Source organism: Gavialis gangeticus, unplaced genomic scaffold (genome assembly GCF_001723915.1).
Source record: "Gavialis gangeticus isolate Ggan-Ray unplaced genomic scaffold, GavGan_comp1, whole genome shotgun sequence".
Classification (NCBI taxonomy): domain Eukaryota; kingdom Metazoa; phylum Chordata; order Crocodylia; family Gavialidae; genus Gavialis; species Gavialis gangeticus.
In genome coordinates, this window is record NW_017729032.1 from 126,335,987 (window position 1) to 126,347,052 (window position 11,066).

The following is an 11,066-nucleotide window of genomic DNA, read 5'->3' on the forward strand; positions in this document are numbered from 1 at the left end:
GATTAATTAAGTCTGCTGGAGCATGGAAATTGATGTGCTTCAGCAGCCTTCCATGTCATGTGTATCAACGTGAGGGACTAGACATATTTAAATCAGCTAGTCCTGACTATCTCCACCCCAGAGTGCTGAGGGAATTAGCAGAGGTTATTGCAAGACCACTGGCACAGCTTTACGAGCACTCATGGTGCTCTGGCATCATGCCAGAGGACTGGAAAGGGCCAATGTGGTTCCCGTTTTCAAAAAAGGGAGGAAGGAGGACCCAGGAAACTATAGGCCGGTTAGTCTTACCTCGATCCTGGGCAAGCTTTTCGAGACAATTATTCTGGCACATGTCCATGAGGGGCCAACAGGGGAGATTATACTTGGGGGCAACCAACACGGGATCATTAGAGGCAGGTCCTGTCAGACCAACCTGGTGACCTTCTATGACCAGGTCACAAAATGCTTAGATGCAGGGGTACCAGTGGATGTAGTGTTTCTGGACTTTAGGAAGGCCTTTGACACTGTCTCTTACTCTGTTCTCATTAAAAAAAACTAGGGGACTGTTGTGTCGACACCTACAGTCAAATGGGTCACTTACTGGCTGAAGGGCCGCACCCAGAGAGTGGTGGTGGACGGGTCTTATTCAACCTGGAAGGACGTGGGCAGTGGGGTTCCGCAGGGCTCGGTCCTCGGGCCCGCACTGTTCAACATCTTCATCAGCGACTTGGACGAGGAGATAAAAAGCACCCTGTTCACATTTGCAGATGACACTAAGATGTTGGGGGATGTGGGCATGCTAGAAGGGGGGAATAGGCTGCAATTGGACCTGGACAGGTTACAGGGGTGGGTGGATAAGAACAGGATAGGTTTCAACACTGACAAGTGCAAGGTACTTCACCTGGGGAGGAAGAGCCAGCAGCATACCTACAGGCTGCGGAACTCCCTTCTTGTCAGTGCAGAGGCAGAAAAGGATCTTGGAATCGTTACTGATGCCAAGATGAACATTGGCCGACAGTCTGGGGATGTGGTCAGGAAGGCCAACCGTACCTTGTCGTGCATCCACAGATGCATCTCGAGCAGGTCCAAAGAGGTGATCCTTCCCCTCTATGTGACACTGGTCAGGCTGGAGTTGGAGTAGTGCATCCAGTTCTGGGTGCTGTACTTCAAGAGGGATGTGGACAACATGGAGAGGGTCCAGAGGAGGGCCACTCACATGATCAGGGGGCAGCAGGGCAGGCCCTATGAGGAGAGGCTACAGGACCTGAACCTGTTCAGCCTCCAGAAGAGAAGGCTGAGGGGGGACCTAGGGGCCTGTTACAAACTAGTCAGAGGGGACCAGCAGGCACTGGGGGAGTCCCTGTTCCTCCGAGCACTACCAGGAGTGACTAGAAATAATGGTCACAAGCTGGCAGAGGGTAGATTCAGACTAGATATCAAGAGACGCTACTTCACTGTCAGGGCAGCTAGGATCTGGAACCAACTTCCAAGCAAAGTGGTGCTGGCTCCTACCCTGGTGGTCTTTAAGAGGAGGCTAGACGAACATCTTGCTGGGGTCATTTGACCCCCATACTCTTTCCTGCCCATGGTAGGGGGTCGGACTTGATGATCTGCTCAGGTCCCTTCCGACCCTACCAACTATGAAATGTCCTCACACTGAAAAAATGTTCAATGAGCTTTAGTACAAAGCGTCCTGCTGTCATTTTTTTTCAGCATGGAGATGCTGATACATGTGATGCATGGGTGCTTTTAATTAGCACAGCTTGCTAATTAAAGTGTCCAGTGCTGCATCCCAAAGCATGTGTAAAAATGCCCCTTATGTCCTTTTCTCTGGGGTAAACAGCCCCATCTCTTTTTCAGTTTTTCTTTGCCCCAGAGGCTCTTCCATCTGACTATTTTTTCTTATTTATTTCTGAACCGTCTTTTTATTTTGCTGTGTTCTGAGGTGGTGGGTGACCAGACCTGAACATAGTTCATCATGTGCTTTCACCTTTTATAATAAAATTGTAGGTAATTGGAAAATGTTAATACTAGAGGTGCACTGATGTAACAGTCCCTATTGGATTGGCACCCATAAAAGGAAAATTGACATTATCGACAATCTATTTATTTATTTCGTTTGGTGTAGCTGATAATGTCACTAATTAAATGCCGTATGTGTGTGCTCAGCCACAGCATGCATGTGCCCAGGAATGTACCCCATCAGCTTGAGAGCAGCATCCCATGGGGGCGGTATAAGGGGAATGCTCCTTCCTCCCCCAGATTTGTGCATGGAGTGAGGGCCTGCTGCGGGCTCAGGGCAAGGGGCTGTGCCAGCTTCTACCTGGTGGCCGGTTGGGCTGGGACTGCATTCAGGATGGGGGTGGGCAGCAGCAGTCCTGAGAGCTGGGCTATGGGGTGAGCTATAGCCACCCCAGAATTCACCGTAGTCCCCCTTCCCAGTTTTGCTGCCCACCCCAAGCAAAACCCTAGCCAAGTCCCTCTGCTGGGAAGAGGCCAGCACAGCTCTTGGCCCTGAGCTTGCAGTGGGCAGCCTACCCTTGCCCTGTGCACAAATCTGGGGGGCACATGCCCCTCATGCCTCCCCTGGGGGTGTGTGCAGCAGTGGGGAGCTGTGTCCCTGCCCTGCCCCCCCCGCACTCCCCAGGTGAACCGCCCATGGCTCTGTCTCTTGCCCTGTCCTGCCTCGGCTGGGCAGCCGCAGCCCCATTTGCTTCCCTTGCTGTGGGGGCATTGATTTGTTCCCCCCACAGTCTACTCCTGCACAGACTTACTGGCCGTATGCTGCTTTCCAAGCTGCTGGGCTGCATATTGGCTGTCGGATTGGTGTTGGCTGATATGGCTAGTTAATAATTGGGCATTGGTATTGGCCAAAAAGATCTTTGGTGCACCCCTAGTTAATACTAACAGCTCGATAGTTTTGACTGTTACGTAGTCAGCTAATAGCCTTCATGAGATAACCACAGTGATGACCATGTACTTTCTGGCTTGAAGTATTGAAGTAAATGAAACTTTTTAATTTGGTGTGCATTTCTTTTCTTTTGTTAATATTGAGTTGTAACTTTCTATTTTGTTGTTCAGTGTTGTATCTTGGAGAGTAGTTCTTGGGGAGAGTTTCTAAACTGAGACTGTCAGTTTAGTGGTTAATATTTGGCCTGCAGAGCCCCACCTGGACAGCACTCCTCATTTGCTTTTGCTGCTCTGTGGATCTCTGGGTTCCTTCCTCCATCTTTTGCTTCCTACCTCCTCCCCGGAGAGTGGGGCAGTGCAGCCCAGGGAGACCCCTAGTTACTCAGAAGTTGGCCAGTACCTATGTTATGTTAGTATTTGTTAACACCCCCTCCTCCTCCCTCTTCCCCAAGGTTACAGTCATGAGGTAGAGTTTTTTACCTTGCAGGTTTGGAGGGTGGAAAAGGAGAAACTTTTATTGAGAAATGAGGGGTGGGGTGGGGGGGAAGAACACTAAGCTGCTCGTGTAAATATCTGTAATTGAATACATTATATACTTTCTTTCAGTGTGTTGTACTTCATTCAAGATGGTGCCTTATAACTTCCCGTTCATTATATTCAGCTATATATGATCCAAATGAGAAGGTAAGTTGTAAAATCTTCTGATATATTGTAACATTTAAGTAAGGCTTTCCAGTGTCTCTTCAGTGCCAAAGCTTAAACAAAAAAAACTAAGTCCTTTTCAGGATATTTGTGCAATAACCAGAATTGTTGCAGCTTGTTCATGTCATGCAGTGCCAAAAAACTTTAGGTGCCTATTTTGAGGTACACTTAAAGTTAGGGTGACCAAAAGACAGTAGAAAGAACTCTGCGTTAGCAGTTTGACCAATTAACATTTAAAAAAAATCTAATCTCTTACCTTCTCAAGCAGGGAGAAGAACTTTTTTTTAGAGCTTGTCTGTCTGACTATTCAAAAATGCAGCTGGTTCAATAAAAGGTATCACACACAAAAATTCTTGCTTTTCACATAATTTCTGGACCATCAGAGCTACAACATCATTCTAACACTTCTATGAGATCTTAAAGTGACTTAATTTCTGGTGAATTTAAATGTTTATTACAAGCCTTGAAGCGGTTTCTTAATTGAGACCTTCTCTTTCCTTCCCCTTGTTCTTTTCATAGAGCTACACTAGCAAAGTCCATGAAATGAAGTGCTTAGTTTCCATTCACACGCTAGTTGTTGATCACATAACCACATGTAAGGGGGATAGGGGCTCAAACTTTGTGTGCCTGTGTAGATTATTATTAATGATGCTCAGATATAATATTAAACTAATTAGCTAAGAAGTTCTTAAATGACAGGGCTAAGGAGAAATATTATATATTGCTTAAAAGGATTATGTAACTTTTCTTTCTGGACACAGATGATGAGTTTCAGCATCTGGAACAAGAATCCAATATCTTTCTATTAGTGCATTGATTGCAGAATAAAATAAGTCAAATATTTTTCTAACATTTTGATACTTGATGCGAGTCTTATCTTGCACTATGAAGCAGTTTATTCTTATTCAACTAAATATTCAGGCTGGGGGTTAAGTTTATTCGTAATGTGGAGGACTCCACAATATGAAAACTTCGGAACAGAAGGTTACACTTCTGAAACTGCCTAAAGATTGGGTCCTGAAAGCCTTAGTTTGGATTTTGGATCAGATCCCTTAACACGCAAAGCAAATCACAACCAAAAATAAAGTGCTGGATGTTTTCACTCATAATTGACGTTAGCACAACTTGTATCTGTTTAGCACCTCTAAAACTCAGTTCATATAAAGGATGTCCAGGGATGATTTTAGAATCATTTAGGTCCTGTGTATTCATGCTCATGTACGCATACTTGTGTACTATACATAATTGGCCTCCCTTCACCTTGAACTATACATACGGCTGATAATGTGTAGCTCAGCTTGGCAGGATTTGAGATGAGAAACATAAACCCAATGTACAGTTATCTTGCCTAACTTTGCTGCTTTAAACCCAAGACTGCATTAATGTCCTTTCACTGAGTCATTCCTCAAGGTACTCTATGCAAATGGATTTTTTCCCCCTGGATTTTTGTTGGCAGCTGTGATTCCTGTGGTGGTAACTCTGGAATAACTATAGATATCCTGAAGTCCTACAACGGAATTGAAAATCTGGTGCAGCTAGCTGACCTGGCTATTATTAGATATACCCGAACTCTTGTTCTTACTGACTGCTGACCACTTTGCACATTCTCAATGATGATGGATTTGCATTGAATGCTCAGCATCTAGGCTGAGTATTTTTTTATTTGGAGAAGGGGTGGTGAGATGGGGTTCACCGTTCTCTTATGGTTTATTATTTCCTAGCTTCAAGTGTGATGGGAATGTGGGATCTCCAGGATGGTGAAACTAAATTAGTTCTTTGGCTGTAACTGCATGTGTTTATTTAAATGAGCCTACTCTGCTCTGTCAAGATATGCCTAAGTTGATTTCTTTCTTTTTTTTTTTTTGTGGGAAGGGGAAGAGTGTGCAGGGGAGGACACTGATGACTTCTGAATGTCTGTGACTGTAGAGATGTCAGTGGATCTTTGGTTTTTCTGGTTTGGGGGAAGAGAGAAATCTGATTCCACCTAGGGCAACAGTGTTCACCCTAGTATTTTTAGGACCTCTTCCTCCTTACCTTTTCTCCTTGTCCCCTGTTTTGGTAACACTATCTAGATTTCATAGATGTCATAGACATTAGGGCTGGAAGGGACCTCGGAAGATCATAGAGTCCAGCCCCCCATCTGAAGGGCAGGAAGTCAGCTGGGGTCATAGGATCCCAGCAAGATAAGCATCCAATTTACTCTTAAAGATGTTCAATATAGGTGCTTGAACCACCTCTGATGGCAGGCTATTCCAGACCTTGGGGGCTTGAACAGTAAAGAAATCTAGGGAGCAATGGTAGTGCAGTTTGTGTCCTTTACAGGCATGCTTGCCACTGGGAGAAAAGAAAGTTACAATCTTTTGTTTGAGACTTGGAAAGGGTATTTGAAGTTGGCTTATATGTAAATTGTTGAACTGCCTATGTTGGATAGGGACTTGTGTGGGTGTCTCTTGGGTTTGGTTGATATGATTATGCTAGTAAAAACATTAATGAATGTGTAGCCATCAGTACAGCTTATTCTAGCATGTGAATTTAAAATAAGCCACATCACATAAGCAGTTAGAGTGCTTATATGCTGGAAGAGTACTGCCACTTAACCAACGCTGACATAAGTTGAGTGACAAACTTCTAAATGTAGGCAAAGTCTAAGAGTCCAAAGCCTGGTAGTAAAGCAAAAGACTCCAACTCAGAGTTGAAGAGATTTATACAGGAGACTTGATCATAGTTTCATAGCTCATATGAACTGATTGAGTCCCCCTTTCAGTCTGAATAATGAAGGTGAGACTGTAGTGAGTTCAGGGACTATCTTAGTAGCAGAATAGTTTTTGAAAGTTCTGTACGCAACACAGGCAAACCATAGTCATGTCAATAAAATAAATGTTGACTTGGATGTGTCTCAGAATCCATATTTCTGTCTTTCCTTTCAGACCTTTGAGAAACTCCTCATTGCCAACAGAGGAGAGATTGCTTGCAGGGTAAGTATTTAAGTTCCCCCCTCCACTACCACTACCTCCATTTTTATCTGTGGTCTTTATCTGAAGTCTTTATTTTAAATGTAACTGTTTGTCTTTTAATTAGGTCATCAAAACATGCAAGAAGATGGGCATTAAAACAGTTGCTGTGCATAGTGATGTTGATTCCAGTGCCGTAAGTACTGCTAATTTGGAAAGTTTTTTTTGAAATTCAGAAATCCCAGCTATCTGAATCCAACTGCCAGGCAACCTTGTTTATCATGATAAGCACGCTAGTAACTATGGAATATAGGTATATCCCCTCTCTGAGACAACTGTGTATTTCAGTAGTGTGTGTGTGTTCATGTGTTTTCACTAGGCTGTCCAAACTATAATTGGTTGCTGCTAGGTTGCTGGACACAATTAATGACTCAAACCTTAACTAGAAAGGGTAAAGAGGCCAGGGAAAAGGGGATTAGTTTTGTATATAGGTAAGACGCATCAAAAGCCTGTAGGCTAAGATAGAAGGAAGCCAAGGAGTGGAGCAGCTTCTGATGAGGATTTAAGCATCCTGGAGAAGACCAGGATTAGGGGCTTCTAGCACAAATATTAAGAGGAGCAACAGGAAGTAGAGAGTTTTCTTTTCCTAATGCATATGCAAAATACTGCATGCTACCAATGATGATGAAAATTTTATCACAAAGGAAAGAAGAAGAAAGTGGATAGTCATTATTTAATTCTGACCACCAGCATTTAATTCTGGCTATGTTTTATGGGGAGAGGGATGTGGGAAACAGTGTTTAAAATTTATTTATTTTTTTTTTAGTAGTGAAAAAGGAAGAGGCAAAATGCAACTATATAAAATTACATACGCAGTAATTTTGAGCAGGAGTTGAAAGCTGTTTAGCACAACCTGCATCTTTAAATGGAAGTTGCAGATTAGGTAGATGTGGAGAATAGTCTGCTGTTCCACTACATGTGTTCATCTTGCCGAAGTTCTGATGTACCCTGAATTGGGCCTACAGGCCAGGGACTAAGGAATGGGAATAAATTCTGTAAGTGTGTTGTGGTGGTGAACCGAGGTCAGCAGCTTAGCCCAATTTACAAGTATTAGTTCACTCTGAAAGTAAAAAAAAAAAAAAAAAACCAAAACCAAAAAAAGATCAACTTTTTTTCACCCCCCTTTTTTTGGGGGGGAAACCGGGGCAACAGGTTTTCCCCAATTTAAAAATTTTCTTTCCCCTTAAAAAAAAAAAAAAACCAAAACCAAGAAAAGATCAACTTTATTTCACCCACCATTTTTTGGGGTGGAACACGGGAAGAATAAGATACTTTCAACCAATATTTTTATTTATATAAAGGGTATAGAATTAGTTATTTCCATCACCTTGGTGTGTATATATTAGAGAATGTGCCCAAAATATGAAGCAACTGAGAAAAAAGAAATCCTGCCTTTAAAATTCTTTCCTCTTCAAACAAAAAAAACTAAATGGAATTCTAATAGCAACAAAGACAAGATAGTTAGTAATGAGTAGCCAGGGAGCAATCTTGCTTATAAGGATTTGAATATATACAGAAGAGTGGGTCATGATGCACACTTTAGGGTCTTAAAATGCTTGGCTGATGCTTTAACCACAAAGTTATTTTGGTTAAGGCCAGGAAATAAGGTTCTTTGAGCAATTTGAATGCAAAGTAGGTATCTCTAAAGTCTTAACAGGTTAAATGAATCTTCTTCACAGCAGGATAGCTACTCTCTGGGGGGAAAAGCAGTGGGTTCTGCCAGAAGTTTTAATTAAACAAATTTTTGGGGGTAGAGAGCAACCAGATGTTTCAGATGAGGGCAACCTCAATTTTTTTCTCAAATGGCTGAAAATAGACTTGGGATGAAAGTACCACCTCAATTGTAATGATAGCACAACTGAAAAAAATGTTGCAAGGAAAAGCTAAGGAACTATTGCAGTACCTAACATAATCCGCTAAAAGTTTATGATAAATGAAGAGCAGGCTGACACTAATTGGATCTGAACAAAAGAAGGCATACAATAAAGCAGTGAATGAAATCCAAATTTAATTTGGCATTTTTTAACACAGCAGGGACTCTATAACCATAGAACATAATGAACTGTAAATGACTAGAAAAATCCTATGGGAAAGTAATATAACTTATTTGAGCTCTGGAGTAAAAGATGACTAATCACACCTTAATGCAGTGATTCAGTTTTTTGTCTCTGAAAGTCAAGATATTCCAGGTATTGTCTGTTTCTATATCAAAGTATTTTAAAACACAAACATCTTTCATGTTATCTTTTTTCCATGTGAATTTAGTGTTTATAGTTACTGCCTGTTAGAACATACTTTCCCTTGAGCAAAAATAAAACTGAGAGAGCCCATGCTGCTGCGGCTTTAGAATTTACAAGTGGTTTTTATTAGTATAAAACTATTAAATGATACTCACATACCTCAACATTGCAAGATTGTCTTCTGTGAAAGCGGTGGGTGGTAGGGCTGCGCGAAATGGCTGTGTTTTGATTTGGTTTTGAATTCGGCTCTTTCAGAGGAGGGTGATTCATTTAGGTGTTTTGGATCACTGTCCTGTTTCATTTCAGCTGAATCTCCTCTGAATCTGTTTGGAACGGGCTGCAAGGGAAGCTTCGCACAGCCGTACCCATCAAGGCAGGGCTTAGGTGCAGGGGCTTGGGGCCCCAGTGGGGAACAGGATGGGGTCATGGGTGGCTTGTCTGGGGGAAGGCCACTGCCCTTCATGCAGGCAAGGAGACCCCTGTGCGGATCTCTGAACCCTGTTATACTGGGGTCGCAGGCCAGGGAAGCAGCGCAGAGCAGTGAGCAAGCCTGTTGGTCCCTGCCATGCGACTTGGCTCCACAGGGAGCAGAGATCTGTACTGGGGTCTCCTCACTGCTGCTGTCCACCCCGCGGTGCCCTGGCAGTGTGGGGCTCTGTGGGGTGGGCAGCGGCGGCAGGGAGACCCCTGGCGTGGATCTCTGCTCCCTGCAGAGCTGAGTTGCGTGACAGGGCAGCAATGTACAGCTATTTCCCTGCAAGCCCAGCTCTGAAACTTTGAAATTTTCCAAAACATTTCTGAAATGTTTCAGATGCCTCAGTTTTTTTTTTTTTTGGACATGTTTCTGAGCCTTCCATTTCGATTTGGATTTGGTGTTTTGGGTGCTGAAGCAGCCTGAAACACCTCCAAAATGAAATGGTTGCTGAAATTTCACACGGCCCTAGTGGGCAGCAGGAGAAACTGCGTGTCCTGAAAAGTGTTGCTGACTTCTGTGAATGTCTTCTCAAAAATAACTTTAACTTTTTTCAAATTTTCAAGCAAAAACTTTTTTTGAAGTCTGTGTAATATAACAAGATATAGATCCCGTGGATCCTTTGTTTGTATGCATGCAAACAAATTTTGTATTGAGAGATGCATTGGGATAGTTTTTCCTACAATTTAAAAGAATGCTTTGAAATCCTTGGTTCCTGTTGTCTTTAAAACTGATTAGGAAAAATTTTTTAATGTAGTGGAATCCAGAATTATTTATCAATTGCCCACTATTTTGTGAACAAACAAAGTGTACCAAAGTTAGACATTCAATGGTTTACTGTTGAGATGACAATATTTGTATAGAGAGCAATGCAGAGAGCTGGTAGTAAATGGACTTTAGACATGTAAAAAAAAAATCCAACACCTTCTAATGTAAAACCTGTCTATTCTAAAATGCATACAGTTTTTTTCATATTGAATTGTTACAAAGCAAATGATCTTGTTGTCACAAACTTATTCCAATACTTATCCAGGAAGAGAGCATTCTAGAGTTTTGGGTTTGGATACAACAGTGAAGTATGGGACTGAGCTAGGTTTCTGTATATTAAAAAAAAAAAATAACAAACCAAATCAACAGGAACAACACAACAACAAATAAACAAACAAACTTTAGTGCTAGAGTTGCAGGGATTGACTCTTGGAGTGGAATCTGGTGCCATGAGAAAAGTGCCTAGGCACCTATACTTAGGGTAGCCATACATCCTGGTTTGGCTGGGACACTCCCAGATTCCCAGGCCATTCCTAGCTGGCTGGTCAAAATTCCTAGGCCAGAGTTTGGCAGAGAGGTGGAGTGGCATGGTGCACCAGGCAGATGGACAGGTAGGCACTGCTGCTGCTGTGCAGGAGCCAAGGTGTGCCATGTATGGGTGGCGTGGTGCCTGCTCCAGTCTGCCTGCCTTGTTCCTGCACAGCAGCAGCAGTGCCTCTCCGGCCTCCTGCGTGGCGCACCATGCCACTCTGCCTCCCTGCGAGACTCCAGCTTGGGACTTTTGACTAGTAGTCTGGGACTGGGCTGCAGAATTTGGGAGTGTCCTGGCCAGACCCGGATGTATAGTCACCCTACCTATACTGTGTGTGTGAAGCTGGCTCCCTGCTTGGGGAAAAACAAAGGCACTTCAGATGGGTCCTAAGACAGGAGCATGTCAAGCAAGGAGTTGCCTGTAGCTAATATTTTATCCAAGCAGCTTTTTGA

At 43.1% G+C, this 11,066-nt stretch overlaps 1 protein-coding gene across 1 annotated transcript in view; it reads left to right on the forward strand.

Moving 5' to 3' along the window:
* Positions 1-979: 979 nt before the first annotated feature.
* The window catches only part of PCCA (propionyl-CoA carboxylase alpha subunit), a 569,837-nt gene continuing 559,750 nt past the window's right edge, over positions 980-11,066 (forward strand). The window contains exons 1-4 of the mRNA XM_019523836.1: positions 980-1,009; positions 3,496-3,573; positions 6,519-6,566; positions 6,670-6,738. Coding sequence (XP_019379381.1) covers positions 980-1,009; positions 3,496-3,573; positions 6,519-6,566; positions 6,670-6,738 — 225 coding nt within the window. The remainder of the gene's footprint in view (positions 1,010-3,495; positions 3,574-6,518; positions 6,567-6,669; positions 6,739-11,066) is intronic.